At 56.6% G+C, this 15,020-nt stretch overlaps 2 protein-coding genes across 2 annotated transcripts in view; one reads left to right on the forward strand and one right to left on the reverse strand.

The window, feature by feature from the left end:
* NT5C3B (5'-nucleotidase, cytosolic IIIB) overlaps positions 1–8,078 on the forward strand; it is a 12,699-nt gene extending 4,621 nt beyond the window's left edge. Inside the window, exons 4-8 of the mRNA XM_005875795.2 lie at positions 18–103; positions 1,082–1,171; positions 2,145–2,307; positions 3,149–3,349; positions 7,558–8,078. Coding sequence (XP_005875857.1) covers positions 18–103; positions 1,082–1,171; positions 2,145–2,307; positions 3,149–3,349; positions 7,558–7,692 — 675 coding nt within the window. The 3' untranslated portion in view covers positions 7,693–8,078. The remainder of the gene's footprint in view (positions 1–17; positions 104–1,081; positions 1,172–2,144; positions 2,308–3,148; positions 3,350–7,557) is intronic.
* A 1,895-nt stretch (positions 8,079–9,973) lies between these two features.
* The window catches only part of FKBP10 (FK506 binding protein 10, 65 kDa), a 7,184-nt gene continuing 2,137 nt past the window's right edge, over positions 9,974–15,020 (reverse strand). The window contains exons 2-10 of the mRNA XM_005875796.2: positions 14,390–14,535; positions 13,870–14,059; positions 13,614–13,759; positions 13,050–13,239; positions 12,754–12,899; positions 12,063–12,255; positions 11,612–11,754; positions 11,230–11,393; positions 9,974–10,982 (exon numbers count right to left, since the gene is read on the reverse strand). Of these exons, the coding sequence (XP_005875858.2) occupies positions 10,797–10,982; positions 11,230–11,393; positions 11,612–11,754; positions 12,063–12,255; positions 12,754–12,899; positions 13,050–13,239; positions 13,614–13,759; positions 13,870–14,059; positions 14,390–14,477 (1,446 nt within the window). The 5' untranslated portion in view covers positions 14,478–14,535 and the 3' untranslated portion in view covers positions 9,974–10,796. The remainder of the gene's footprint in view (positions 10,983–11,229; positions 11,394–11,611; positions 11,755–12,062; positions 12,256–12,753; positions 12,900–13,049; positions 13,240–13,613; positions 13,760–13,869; positions 14,060–14,389; positions 14,536–15,020) is intronic.

A 15,020-nucleotide genomic window follows, 5' to 3' on the forward strand; every position in this document is an offset into this window, starting at 1 on the left:
TTCCTTTGGGTGCCCAGCTGAAAGCGCTCCTTCACCAGTATTACCCAATTGAGATTGACCCACGCCGGACCGCCAAAGAGAAGTCACCTCATATGGTGGAGTGGTGAGTGGTGGTGAAAGCCCCTGGCCCTTGGGGGGTCTGGTCCAGGAGGGGGCCTGGTTTTCCTGAGCTCTGATGAGATGACAGACTTCCTCACCTTACTGGATGCTTAACTGAATGCCACAGGCCCAACTAGTAGAACAAATTGTCCAGACACACCTGGAGCTGCCTGTGACCGCTGCTGGTGGTGGCCCACCAGGCGTCCTCGAGGGAGTTAGAAGCCCCTTGGTGTCGGGGAGTCAGTGCTTTGGGGAGATAACCTTCCCATAGAAACCAGTACCACTGGACAGAGCCCCAGTGCTCCAAGGGGCTCCCGGAGGAAGGGGTTCAGAAGAGCTTTGACTTCAGCAGTTAACCCACCTGCCTCTTGTCTCTCACTTGTGTTGCTTATTGATTCTAGAGCGAGGGGAAGGGGGAGAGAGTGAGAACATGGATTGGTTATCTTTATTTTTTAAATGTTTTTTATTGATTTTTAAATAGGGAGGAAGGGAGAGAGAGAGAGAGAGAGAGAGAGAGAGAGACGTCAATGAGAGAGACACATCTATCGGCTGCCTCCTGCACACCTCCTACTGGGGATGGAGCCTACAATCCAGGCATGTGCCCTGACTGGGAATCGAACCCAGAACCTCTTGGTCCATGGGACGATGCTCAATCTCCTGAGCCACGCCAGCCAGGCTCCACTGGTTATTTTCTGTACATACCCTGACCGGGGCTCGAACCTGCAACCTAGGTATGTGCCCTGACCGGGAAATGAAACTGCAGCCTTTAGATATACAGGGTGAAGCTCCAGCCAACGGAGCCGCGAGGGCCGGGCGCTCCCTCCTTTTCTAAGGACAGCCAGGGTTCTCCAGGAAATGGTTCTGTGGAACGGACGGATGAGGCCACCTCCGTTGTCAATCCTTCCAGAGAGGACTTGGCCCTGAAAAGGGAAAAGTCATTTTACTGATCTGAATTGGGGGTTTGTGGGGTGTTTGTTTCTAGGTGGACCAAAGCACACGATCTCCTGTGTCAGCAGAAGATTCAGAAGTCTCAGATAGCCCAGGTGGTCAGAGAGTCCAACGCAATGCTTAGGTAAGCTGCGTGCTCTGGGGAACATTTGAAACTGGTTTGCTCACAAAAGGAGGCTGGGAGAGGGGGGAGGGGAGTTAGATGCTGGGAGAGTTAGAAGAGACCTGGCGCCATGAAGTGGGGAAGGTTTTGCTTTCCCTCTCTGGCTATGGCTAAAGAATTTTCTACCCTTGGGTACTGCCTAGGAAGCAGTCTGCTGGTGGTGTATGTATTGTTCTACACCATTTTTTAAAATTTTATTTTTACTTATTTACTTTTAAAATATATGTTTATTATTTCAGAGAGGAAGGGAGAGGGAGAGAGAGATAGAAACATCAATGATGACAGAATCATTGATCGGCTGCCTCCTGCACGCCCCACACTGGGAATTGAGCCCACACCTGGGCATGTGCCCTGACCGGGAATCTAACCGGCAACCTTTCCCAGCATGGGACAATGCCCGATCAGCTGAGCCACAGCAACCAGGGCCGTGCCATTGTATATAAGGGACTTGAGCAGCCTTGGATGTTGGTATCCATGGAGGTCTTAGAACCAATCCCCCCAAAGTTTTTTGGGCATCACAAGTTGTACGTGGATTTCCTATTGCACAGGGGGTCAGCACCTCTTACCCCTGTGTTACTCAGGGTTCAATTGTAGTACAGAAACAAAAACAAAAACAAAAAAATATGAGCCTGTTCATATGACGTTCAGGGACAGGCAAAGCTAATCAGTGGTGATATGAAGTCAAAATAGGGAAGGATGGCGTTGACTGGGAGGAACACGAGGGAACATGGATTGATCTGGTTGGTAATGACATGGGTGTATACATAGGTCAATATTAATTGAGCTGAACACTTTAGTGCACTTTAACCACTTACTTTATGTATTTTATACCTCAATTGAAAATTTTTTTAATCTAAAAATATATAACCCAAATAGAAAATACAGAGCAGTAACAGAGGCAGTGCCATTTCAGAATCCCTTCATCTCTTTCCAGGGAGGGATACAAGGCGTTCTTCAACACCCTCTACCAAAATAACATCCCCCTCTTCATCTTCTCCGCGGGCATCGGTGACATCCTGGAGGAAATTATCCGGCAGATGAAAGTGTTTCACCCCAACATCCACATTGTGTCCAACTACATGGATTTTGACGAAGATGTGAGCCAGATCTCGTTTGGGCTGGGAATGGACATGGGGTGGGAACCACCAGCCAGGGCACTTCACCCTGAACAGTAACCCTGCCTGGGAGGAGAGGGAGCGGAAGGCGTGCTGGCTTTTGTGTCCTCGGGCAGCATTTATCTGTTTATTTATGCCTCTAAAGACCCTTACTTTTGAAGGACCTGCTCTTTGGTGTTTGGCCAACAGCTCTCTGCCCTGGGGTCAGCCAGGCCCCATGTCACTGTCACGGTCACGCGCCCTCCTGGCTACTCCAGGGCTTGGACTTGTTTTTCTAGGGCCTGAGGTGGGCTGCTCCGACTCACCCACGTTCTAACTTTTTCCCCTTAAAACCAGTGGCCGGAATCTCCGTGCCTTTGAACTGTGGTTAGGGCGTGGCCTGCAGCGAAGGCTTAGCACACACGTAGCCTGAACAGTGCTTGTATCACAGGCTTCATGCTTCCACCGGAGTGGGTGACCAACACTATTTGATGGCTCCTGATCGTTTAAAAGTTTAAACCAGGGATTATAAACGTTATAACCTGTGGCTTGATGGGCTATACGACCTCTGTGGCAACTACTCCGCCCCGCTGTGCGGAAAAGCAGCCACAGAAAGATGTAAACCAATGGGCATGGCTGTGTGCCAGCAAAACTTCATTTACAAAAATAGGCCAAGTTCGACCCACAGGCTCTACACTGCCGACGCCTAGCTTAGACGACAATGAGGTTTTGGTGTTTTCTGTGGCTTTCAGAATTCCCTTGTCTCTGTGACAGAGGCCGTGGTAAACTGGTGCTGGCCGGGTCCCTGTAGCCCTCCTGTCGGTCTCTCTTCTTGGCCCTTTAGGGTTTCCTACAGGGATTCAAGGGCCAGCTCATACACACATACAACAAGAACAGCTCCGTGTGCAAGGACTCCAGTTACTTCCAGCAGCTTCAGGGCAAAACCAACGTCGTCCTGCTGGGGGACACCATGGGGGACCTCACCATGGCCGACGGGGTCCCGGGTGTGGAGAACATCCTCAAGATCGGCTTCCTGAATGACAAGGTGGGTAGGGGCCAGGGCTTCCTCCTTCATGGCCTGCTTCCCCTTCCGTTTCTGTGAACGTGCTTTTCGAGCCGAGCACCTTCTGTGCGCTGCACACTGCACTCGGTGTTGGAGGTACAGAGGTAAGACACAAGGCATGTTCTTCAGGAGAAGATTCCGAATCTCGTAGGGAAACGAGATGGGCCAGAGGTGGGCTGCTCCGACTCACCCACGTTCTAACTTTTTCCCCTTAAAACCAGTGGCCGGAATCTCCGTGCCTTTGAACTGTGGTTAGGGCGTGGCCCGCAGCGAAGGCTTAGCACACACGTGGCCTGAACAGTGCTTGTATTACAGGCTTCATGCTTCCTGTAGGAAACCCTAAAGGGCCTGAATCCCTCTAGGAAACCCTATATGGGTTATATATTTTTAGATTAAAATATATGTAGGAAACAGGCGAGGAGGGTAAGTAACTGGCCCAGGTGACGTAGTTGAGGAAGTGGCAGGGCTGATTGCCGTCCTCCTAAATCAGTGGTTCCCTGTAGGAGTGGGTGACCAACTATATTTGATGGCTCCTGATCGTTTAAAAGTTTAAACCAGGGATTATAAACGTTATAACCTGTGGCTTGATGGGCTATACGACCTCTGTGGCAACTACTCCGCCCCGCTGTGCGGAAAAGCAGCCACAGAAAGATGTAAACCAATGGGCATGGCTGTGTGCCAGCAAAACTTCATTTACAAAAATAGGCCAAGTTCGACCCACAGGCTCTACACTGCCGACGCCTAGCTTAGACGACAATGAGGTTTTGGTGTTTTCTGTGGCTTTCAGAATTCCCTTGTCTCTGTGACAGAGGCCGTGGTAAACTGGTGCTGGCCGGGTCCCCGTAGCCCTCCTGTCGGTCTCTCTTCTTGGCCCTTTAGGGTTTCCTACAGGGATTCAAGGGCCAGCTCATACACACATACAACAAGAACAGCTCCGTGTGCAAGGACTCCAGTTACTTCCAGCAGCTTCAGGGCAAAACCAACGTCGTCCTGCTGGGGGACACCATGGGGGACCTCACCATGGCCGACGGGGTCCCGGGTGTGGAGAACATCCTCAAGATCGGCTTCCTGAATGACAAGGTGGGTAGGGGCCAGGGCTTCCTCCTTCATGGCCTGCTTCCCCTTCCGTTTCTGTGAACGTGCTTTTCGAGCCGAGCACCTTCTGTGCGCTGCACACTGCACTCGGTGTTGGAGGTACAGAGGTAAGACACAAGGCATGTTCTTGAGGAGAAGATCCCGAATCTCGTAGGGAAACGAGATGGCCAGCGATGAACGAGCTCAGAGGCAGGGTGAAGCCAGGCATTTCACTGGAGCCCCCACTGGCTGAGTGCTCACCATGTGCAGGGACATGAACCCGTTCAGTCCTTACAGCAGCCTTTGAGGTAGTGACTGTTAGACCATTTTGCAGGACGAGGAAACAGGCGAGGAGGGTAAGTAACTGGCCCAGGTGACGTAGTTGAGGAAGTGGCAGGGCTGATTGCCGTCCTCCTAAATCAGTGGTTCCCTGTAGGAGTGGGTGACCAACTATATTTGATGGCTCCTGATCGTTTAAAAGTTTAAACCAGGGATTATAAACGTTATAACCTGTGGCGTGATGGGCTATACGACCTCTGTGGCAACTGCTCCGCTCCGCTGTGCGGAAAAGCAGCCACAGAAAGATGTAAACCAATGGGCATGGCTGTGTGCCAGCAAAACTTCATTTACAAAAATAGGCCAAGTTCGACCCACAGGCTCTACACTGCCGACGCCTAGCTTAGACGACAATGAGGTTTTGGTGTTTTCTGTGGCTTTCAGAATTCCCTTGTCTCTGTGACAGAGGCCGTGGTAAACTGGTGCTGGCCGGGTCCCTGTAGCCCTCCTGTCGGTCTCTCTTCTTGGCCCTTTAGGGTTTCCTACAGGGATTCAAGGGCCAGCTCATACACACATACAACAAGAACAGCTCCGTGTGCAAGGACTCCAGTTACTTCCAGCAGCTTCAGGGCAAAACCAACGTCGTCCTGCTGGGGGACACCATGGGGGACCTCACCATGGCCGACGGGGTCCCGGGTGTGGAGAACATCCTCAAGATCGGCTTCCTGAATGACAAGGTGGGTAGGGGCCAGGGCTTCCTCCTTCATGGCCTGCTTCCCCTTCCGTTTCTGTGAACGTGCTTTTCGAGCCGAGCACCTTCTGTGCGCTGCACACTGCACTCGGTGTTGGAGGTACAGAGGTAAGACACAAGGCATGTTCTTCAGGAGAAGATTCCGAATCTCGTAGGGAAACGAGATGGCCAGCGATGAACGAGCTCAGAGGCAGGGTGAAGCCAGGCATTTCACTGGAGCCCCCACTGGCTGAGTGCTCACCATGTGCAGGGACATGAACCCGTTCAGTCCTTACAGCAGCCTTTGAGGTAGTGACTGTTAGACCATTTTGCAGGACGAGGAAACAGGCGAGGAGGGTAAGTAACTGGCCCAGGTGACGTAGTTGAGGAAGTGGCAGGGCTGATTGCCGTCCTCCTAAATCAGTGGTTCCCTGTAGGAGTGGGTGACCAACTATATTTGATGGCTCCTGATCGTTTAAAAGTTTAAACCAGGGATTATAAACGTTATAACCTGTGGCGTGATGGGCTATACGACCTCTGTGGCAACTGCTCCGCTCCGCTGTGCGGAAAAGCAGCCACAGAAAGATGTAAACCAATGGGCATGGCTGTGTGCCAGCAAAACTTCATTTACAAAAATAGGCCAAGTTCGACCCACAGGCTCTACACTGCCGACGCCTAGCTTAGACGACAATGAGGTTTTGGTGTTTTCTGTGGCTTTCAGAATTCCCTTGTCTCTGTGACAGAGGCCGTGGTAAACTGGTGCTGGCCGGGTCCCTGTAGCCCTCCTGTCGGTCTCTCTTCTTGGCCCTTTAGGGTTTCCTACAGGGATTCAAGGGCCAGCTCATACACACATACAACAAGAACAGCTCCGTGTGCAAGGACTCCAGTTACTTCCAGCAGCTTCAGGGCAAAACCAACGTCGTCCTGCTGGGGGACACCATGGGGGACCTCACCATGGCCGACGGGGTCCCGGGTGTGGAGAACATCCTCAAGATCGGCTTCCTGAATGACAAGGTGGGTAGGGGCCAGGGCTTCCTCCTTCATGGCCTGCTTCCCCTTCCGTTTCTGTGAACGTGCTTTTCGAGCCGAGCACCTTCTGTGCGCTGCACACTGCACTCGGTGTTGGAGGTACAGAGGTAAGACACAAGGCATGTTCTTGAGGAGAAGATCCCGAATCTCGTAGGGAAACGAGATGGCCAGCGATGAACGAGCTCAGAGGCAGGGTGAAGCCAGGCATTTCACTGGAGCCCCCACTGGCTGAGTGCTCACCATGTGCAGGGACATGAACCCATTCAGTCCTTACAGCAGCCTTTGAGGTAGTGACTGTTAGACCATTTTGCAGGACGAGGAAACAGGCGAGGAGGGTAAGTAACTGGCCCAGGTGACGTAGTTGAGGAAGTGGCAGGGCTGATTGCCGTCCTCCTAAATCAGTGGTTCCCAAACTTATTTGGCCTACCGCCCCCTTTCCAGAAAAAATATTACTCAGCGCCCCCTGGAAATTAATTCTTGTAAAATTTTCATAGCAATTAAACAGAAAGATATATGCCCCCAAATGCACCTGTGGCCATCACCGCCCCCCTGGATCGCTGCAGCGCCCACCAGGGGGCGGTAGCGCCCACTTTGGGAATCACTGTCCTAAATCATACCTGTCAGGCATAATGGAGATGGCAGATGTCCGGGTTTTAGGATGTGGGTTCCCAATGTAGAGAAGAAAGATACTAGAACAGAGGCCGACGGGTGAAAACAGGACGGTCATCGAGGGCCACAGCGTGGTATCGGATGGAAGGCCACTAGTCCTTACCCTCAGCCAGCACGTGCCTGAGTTCCCCGTGTGCTGGAGCCTGTGGAAATCCAGTCCACGTAGATTAGAGGTGACATCTGGCTTTTAAATTTTAATCCTTGTTACTGTCCTCTTGACCCCAGAGTTTATTGTGGCCGCCTGTGCCCATTGCCATGTGTGTCTCCAAAAGGCAGGCCCTGTGACCTTGAACTCCTCTAGGGGATCTGTGGCTTGAACGCACGCCTCCCCCAACTCCAGGTGCCTGAGAGGCAGCGGCAGTGGGCAGAAGGCGGGGCATTGCAGGGACCCTCCGTCTCCCCTCCCCGGCAGGTGGAGGAGCAGCGGGAGCGCTACATGGCCTCCTATGACATTGTGCTGGAGAAGGACGAGACGCTGGACGTGGTCAACGGGCTGCTGCAGCACATCCTGCACCAGGGGGACTGGGTGGAGATGCAGGGCTCCTGAGTGCGCAGGCGCGGCCTGTCTGCAGGCGGAGACACGGAGGGAGCCTCCGTAGGGGCTGCTCTGCGGTGAGCCTGGTGTGTACAGAGGGCAGCTCAGGACATCCACAAGCTGCTGGGTCCGCGCCCTTCCCTCCCCTTTCCCTGGCACATTCCTGTGAGTTCTCCAAGGCCGGAGGGAGGCCCTGGCAGGTGGGAGGCAGCTAAAGCCACTTCCAGCAGCTTCAGGGCAAAACCAACCTGAATCGGACCTGCAGGCTGTTTGCATCCCGGGGGTCATTTGGTCCAGGATTCGTTTTTTGGTGTTTTTTCAAAAATGTTTAACATGGGATGCTGTTCTTCAAACAAATCGAATGTGTAAAGTAGATAAAAATAAAAGGAGAAACCAGAGCTGTTCTGATTTCGGGGTTGGGGGTGCAGAGCCTGTACCCTTAGGTCCTGGAGGTGCAGGAGCCTTCCAGAAGCCGCTAGGGCTCCACAGAACACGATTTGGAAACCACTGAATGAGCCCCGAAGACCCTCTGAGCACAGCCTGGATATGTCTGTGGGGGTCAGGGTGGCAGGCCGGCAGGGTGTGTTTCTGACCTGGAGTGGTTTGACTTTATTCTGATGCAGCTGCTAAACTGGAAATTCAGTTGGGTTTGGCCAACCCTGTGTGCAGAGCCCCTTTAGAAGTCCCCACAGGGATCCATTTGGGTGTCGATTTTCCCTGATGACCTTGATTCCTTCCTTCCTCCTCTTGGGGGTCCAGGGCCACTAAAATGGGTGATGTAAGCGGGAGTGGGGGGGTGGGAGGGTGGGGTTTGGGACCGGGGACCTGAAGGGAGAAGTCGCTCTGTGGCAAAGTAAACTAGAAGTGGTTTATGTTCTGTTGTCTTGTATTGGTGGGTGTTCTTCAAAGTTTTTTTCCCTTCTCCCCTCCCTGTTGACTTGGTCAAGAACTAGCTGAGCCCGGCCAGCATGGCTCAGTGGTTGAGCATCAACCTATGAACCGGGAGGTCATGGTTCAAGTCTGGTCAGGCCTGGCTTGCGGCTCGATCCCCAGTAGGGGGGCATGTAGGAGGCAGCCAGTCAGATTCTCTCTCATCTTCATCGATGTTTCTATCTCTCCCTCTTCCTTCCTCTCTGAAATCAATAAAAATATTTTTTAAAAAGGAACTAATTGAATTCTCTCTGGGGTACCTTTTGAAGACAATGTAGACCCACCACCTTACCTGGTGTTTTCTTAGCCTGTTCTCAGAGAAATTCAGTCCCTCGCCCTTCCCGTGGGTGCCTGGCTGTTGGGAACATGTTTACCTGTCGATCTGAAGGGGAAGGTCTTGGGACTGTGGGTGAATCCTGCTGTGGTACCTCTTGTGTGCGCCATTAAACATCACAGTGACCCGGCCGGTCTAGGTGGCCAAGAAAGGGCCAGTAACTTGCCCATTCCCCGTAGTGAGGGGCTAGAGCGAGGGTAGGGTGTTTCTGGCCCAAGCTGGGCCTGCATCCTGCTGCCCGCACATGGGCCCCGTTAGGTTTGGGCGAGGAGAGGTTCTCTCTAAGGCTGAGTCTGTAAACAGGGTCAGACCCTGAGGTGCCTCCGGGGATGCTCTGGGACAGGGAGTGGCCGTGGGGAGAGGTCACGTCTCAGGGGATCCTGGGCCAGAAATCTGCTCGTGGGGCAGTTCGGTGACCAGTCCATCATTTTCTCTCCCGAGCACCCCCTCCGACCCCGTCCTGGCATGCTTTGGGTCCTCTCCATTGCAGGGCAGGTGAGGGCAGATGGCCTGGCTGGTGGCTGACGCCAACTCCTCCCCCAAAACCCCGGCGATTTGAACTCAGGTACTTTCCTGTGACAAGAGGGAGGATGGGGCAGGTGGCAATGGCCTGCAGCCAGGAGCAGGGAGAGGTGGGAACAGCAGTTTTGAAAATGACCCACGTGAGGGTGGGATCCGGCCTCTGCGATTTAATCTCTCAGCTTTGTGTGTTGTGTTTGAGGTCAGAGACCTCGTCTTTCCATTCACTTGGGACAGTTAAGAGACAGGGATCATCTGTCCGCACCTCCCCTGCAGGCCCCTCTCTGTGGTCACCCCCTCTCTGCCCTCCCCCTGGCAGACTGGGGCTCCCTTTCCAGGAGCAGGGCCAAAGGATTGGATCTCGGGGAGGCAGGCAGCTCTGGAGGGAGGAGACCGAGACCCAGGGACAGCCTTGAGCTCACAGGCATGGAGACAGCCTGCTTTGTTCCCCTCGCTCCTCAGTCCTTGGGTCTGAGAGCCTCCCCCAGTGAAAGACCACTTCCTGAGGCCTCTGGTTTGGTCTTTTATTCGTCAGAAAGGAGAAAGATCCGACACCAGTTCAGCTCTGAGTGCAGCGCTCTGCCACTCCCCTCACCTGTCCCCAACGAGCCTTTCTAAGTTCATCTCCCTCCGAACCAAGGATTTATTTCACTTTGTAGCTCTGAGACCCATCTAAGTAGGTGTCCTCACCCCGCCCTTTCATTCCGATGTCCTCCTCAGCCTTCTTCAGGGATGAAAGGTGACACAGCCCAGCCCTGACCTGCAGCTCCCCGAGGGGACCCCAGCAGCAGTGGGGCGGGCAGGTGCTGGGGACCTGGGTGTGGGAGGGCTGCTCTCCTGAGCCCCCCCTTCCTTTGGAGCCAGCTGTGGCTGTGGGAGGAAGACGGGGTTCTGCCGGCCCGGTCCAGGCCCCTGGGGAGCTGCCATGACGGGGAAGGGGGCGGGCCTGGGGATGGTGAGGAAAGGTACAGAGCGGAGTGCGGGGAAACAGGAATGATTCGCTCGGCCATGCTCCGTGGTGACGTGGAGGTGTGGGTGGGGGGCCAGCAATGGCCCCATCCAGCCCCAGCCTCCACCAGCCCCCAGACTGGCTTTGTAACTCAAGGAACTGGCCTGGGGTTGGAGGAGAGAAACCGAGAGGAGATCTGTGCTGTGGGTTTTGCGCTCAGGCTGGTGGGAAGACCAGACGGTCTCCTCTGCCCACTTTTGAGATGCTCAGACCTCTTCCCAGTGGGGTTGGGGGGGCGGGGGGGGGTGACTGTTGGAAGTCAACCCTCTGCCCACTGTCCCCAGAGGTGGGCGCTGGTGTGGGGCCCGGGCCCAGGCTCTGCGCTCAGAGCTCCTCATGAACCCGCTCCTGGTCCTCGTCCGTCTTCAGCTTGAGCTCGTCGCTGGTGATCTTGCCGTCCTGGTTGCGGTCCTGGTTCTGGAACATGTCCCCGATGGTTTTCTCCGCGTCCTGCCCTGGCATGAGGCGTCCTTTGCCCTCACTGACTTGAGCCTTGATGAAGGTGGAGAACTGGGGGAAAGGAGAGCCGGGGGGGGGGGGAGCGTGAGCCTCGTGCCTGAGCGGCCTTGGGGGGCCTTGGCAAGGGCCCCCAGGGAGGCCAGCCCGTGAGGATGGAGGAGAGGAGCTGGGGCAGGGACAAGGGACCTACAGCTCGGGCCCAGACGGGAGGGTGGACATGTGCCCCGTTCTTGCTAGAGGCCGCCATGCGAGGTGCGAGTGTGGGGATGGGTACTGTCAGGGTTGCATCCTCACCCACCTCCTCTGGGGGGACCTCGCCATCTTTGTTGAGGTCCAGGTCTTCAAACAGGTTGGCGGGAGGGTCCTGGTGCCACACAAACAAGTAGCCTTCGGGCAGCCCCTCCTCCCGGGAGATCAGCTCCACCTCAAACAGCAGCACAGCACTGCCAGGGACCCCCCGGGCTGGCGGGAGGGAGAATGGAAGGAGCCCGGTCAGGCCTGGTCTGGTCCTGGTCTGGTCCTGGTCTGGGCCTGGTCTGGGTCTGGCTTTGGAGCCTGCCAGTGTGTTCCCAGCTCCAGGCCTGTGACCCCTCTTGGAGGCTGGAGAGTGGGACATGGGGTGTTCACAGAACCAGCCGAAAGGGGTTAAACGGGTGGGTCAGACCGGACCTGTCCCTCACCTCCGCTCTCCCCGTGTGCCAGGTGCGGGGGGACCACGAGCTGCCGCCTCTCCCCGACACACATGCCCCGCAGGCCCGTGTCCAGTCCTTCGATCACCTTGTTGGCCCCCAGAGTTGCCTCCTGGGGGGCCCCGTAGTCATGCCTGGGGAGGAGCAGATTCCCAGGTCAGTGCCCTTCCCCCTCCCGCAGCTCACACCTCACGGGTGCCCACCCCACGCAGCTGCGTGCAGGGCCGCAGGCTCGGATGGGACACCCTTCTCATCTTGCCACGGCCCCTACCATGTGGCCTCGAGGGCTCAGCTCCCCTACCGCAAGCTTCACCCTCCCTGCCCCTTCCTGCCCCTTCCGCTCCCCAGAGACCGGAACTGATGGAGAAGGGGGTGCTATCTGGAGGTCTCCCCTCACCTGGGCCCACCCACCTGCCCGCCCCTGGCCCCGCCCCAGACCCACGAGGAGAAGAGCTTGGTGCCGTCCAGCAGAGAGCAGTTGTAGTGGTAGCGAACGAAGTCCCCGGACTTGCTGGTCTCGTTGCAGGCCTCGGGGGGCCGGGACAGCGTCTGGATCTCCACGGGGTCCTCGGGGTTATGGAAGTCGATGACGTGGACGTCAAATATCAGCACAGCTGAGCCAGGGATCTTGTCTCCTGGGACCAGAATGGGCAGCGGGTCAGCTTGGCGTCCAGGAGGGGCCCCCCAGGGTCTCCGTGAAACTGCCCTGGGGTTTCACACGAGAAGGGGATGGGGTGTTTGTCCACATAGTCAGGTCTCCTAGGGGGCAGGGAGGGAGGGACCAGCCGGTTAGAAAGCCCTTTATACCGCGCAACCTCCGAGCGACTCACCTGGCTGATCAAGGGGATTAGTCCCATCTTACAGGTGAGGACGCTGGCCTTCCAGCAAAGCTGGGTCTCAACTCCAGGTCTCTGCTTCCCAGGGCTAGGCTGTCTCTGTTTTTCCATAAGCACCCCCTCCCCAAACTCAGGAGCACGTTCCCAGGAGGGAAGAGGAGTGGGGGGACTGCCCTGGAGGGAAGGATGGAATCCGTGTGGCGGGAACTGTGGGGGTGACCGGTTTTGTGATGAGAGGGCAGAGCAGGGGAAGGTCACTGAGGGGTCCGGAGAGTAGCTGAGCGACAACAGGCCTACCCGTCCCGTTCTCCCCGTAGGCGAGGTGGGGGGGGATGGTGATCCTCCGGCGCTCGCCCATGCAGGCGCCCTGCAGGCCCTGGTCCATCCCCGGGATGATGTAGCCCTGCCCCACGTAGGTGTTGTACGTGTGGTTGCGGGAGTAGCTGCAGGACAAGGTGGGGAGGCCAGCAAGGGAGTCAGAGGGGGGCCCCTGCCCTTGCTGACAGCTCAGAGCCACCCCGGGCAGCTGAGGTGACCCCGGCTTCTTGCCTCCTGCCCAGCCCCACCCTCCCTCCTCAGGCCACGCCCCTGACCTGGAATCGAAGAGGGTGCCATCCATCAGTGAGCCGTTGTAGTGGTAGCGCATGAAGTCCCCGGCCGCGGCTCTCCGGACACAGCCCGGCGGGAGCTCCAGCGTCTCCAGCTGGACCGTGTCCTTAGGGTTGTGGACGTCGATAAGTAGGACGTGGAAGACCAGGGAGGCCTGCGGGGGGATCACAGTCCCTGGGGACGGGATAGGCTTCAACCATACAGGTGGGGAGCAAACCCGGCTCCTTCTAGACCCAGGAAGGCCTCTGGAAGAACCCTGCGAAAGGGTGCTCCCCCTGCTCTCCGGGGCCCTTCCCTGGCCCTCAGCAGCCCTGTTCCTGCTCCCACTGTGAGGCCGGAGCTGGGTGTGGCCCCGAGCCACCCACCAGCCCGTACAGGACCTTTGTGTGAGTCCGAATACAGCTCCCCTTCTCAATGAGATGGCCACCAAGGGCCTGATTTCATTCCCACTCGCCTCCCTGGCTGGGTGCCCTTGTGCAGCACACACCCTGAACCACTGTGTGTGGCAGCCGCCGCCGGAGAATCCCCGAGTCCTCGCCTGCCCTTACCGTAGCCCTTCTCGCCATAGGCCAGGAACGGAGGGATGATGATCTTCCTTCTCTCTCCAGGGCACATGCTCAGCAGCCCCTGGTCCATGCCCTTGATCAGCCAGCCAGAGCCCACGTAGGTGTCGTAAGTGCCGCCCCTGCTGTAGCTGCAGAGAATGAGGTAGGGGTGATGCCGCTGGAGGAGGGAGAACACAGACCCTGGACTCCCCCCACCGGAGCCACGGTCCCCAGCACCCGGGGCCCCGCCAGCCCTTACCTGCTGTCGAAGGCGGTGCCGTCCAGCAGGGTGCCGTTGTAGTGGTAGCGGACAAAGTCGCTGTCCTGGACCATGCGGGGGCAGTGGGGCGGGCGCAGCAAGGTGCTCACCTGCACAGTGTCTTCCTTGTTCCACAGATCCAGCAGGACCACGTCGAAGTAGAGGGTGGCGTCCGGGGGGATGAGCCCCGCTGTAAGGGCGGCAGCAGGAGCGCATGTTTGGTGCAGCCCAGGGTGGGGGTGGCAGTGGAGGTCCGAGCATCCTGCTTGGCCCCCTCCCTCCACACCTCTAGTTTCCCTTCTTCCTAGTCAAGCTACGATCCTACCAGCCGTTACTGCCCTTCCTCCCACCCCAGAGGCAGCAAACAAACTCTAGTCCCAGACCTGCCCCTATTCATACTGTGCAGGCAGCTGACCGAGGGCAGGGCCCTCTCCCTAAGCTTCAGGTTTTGGGCCCTGAGGCCCGTGATTCTGCCTCCCGGTCTCCTCCATCCCCACGCCTGTGCCCCAGCCCTCCTCACCCACACCGATGCTGCCATAGCCCAGGTGCGGGGGCACGATGAGGCGTCTCCGCTCGTTGACGCACATGCCCATGAGGCCTCGGTCCATGCCGGTGATGAGACGTCCCACACCCACCACGATGGCCACCAAAGTGCTGCGGTCATAGCTGGGGGACAGAGGGGATACCGGGGATTCGGGTGTGCACAGGTGAGGGTGCACACAGCCAGATGCTTCCCTCTGCCCACGGTCACATACCTGCCTGGGTGCATACACACACGCACACACATGCACAATCCCCCTCTACACACGGGTGTAGATCAACATGCTCCTCACCTCCCTCCGGGGTCAGCCATGACCCCCAGTGTAAGAGGCTGGGCAGTTACAAAAAGGAAGTCCCCAGGGAGCCTAGGGGCTCTTATACTCCTGGGAGAGGGTTGGGTGCAAGCCGTCTGCTGCTCTCTGCTGGCAGCAAAGGAGTGCTCAGCACTTCAGGGAAGTGAAGAGGAACATTTATGGAGCAGTTAGGATGTGCTGGTGACATGCTTGGCCGTGATCTTATTTAATTCTTTCCCCGTGAGGAAGGCGTTATTGTTTTCATTTTTCTTCTGAGACGAAGTCACTCACTCAAGGTCACGGCTAATATGTGGTATG

The sequence above is a fragment of the Myotis brandtii genome, unplaced genomic scaffold (assembly GCF_000412655.1).
Source record: "Myotis brandtii unplaced genomic scaffold, ASM41265v1 scaffold469, whole genome shotgun sequence".
Taxonomy (NCBI): Eukaryota; Metazoa; Chordata; class Mammalia; order Chiroptera; family Vespertilionidae; genus Myotis; species Myotis brandtii.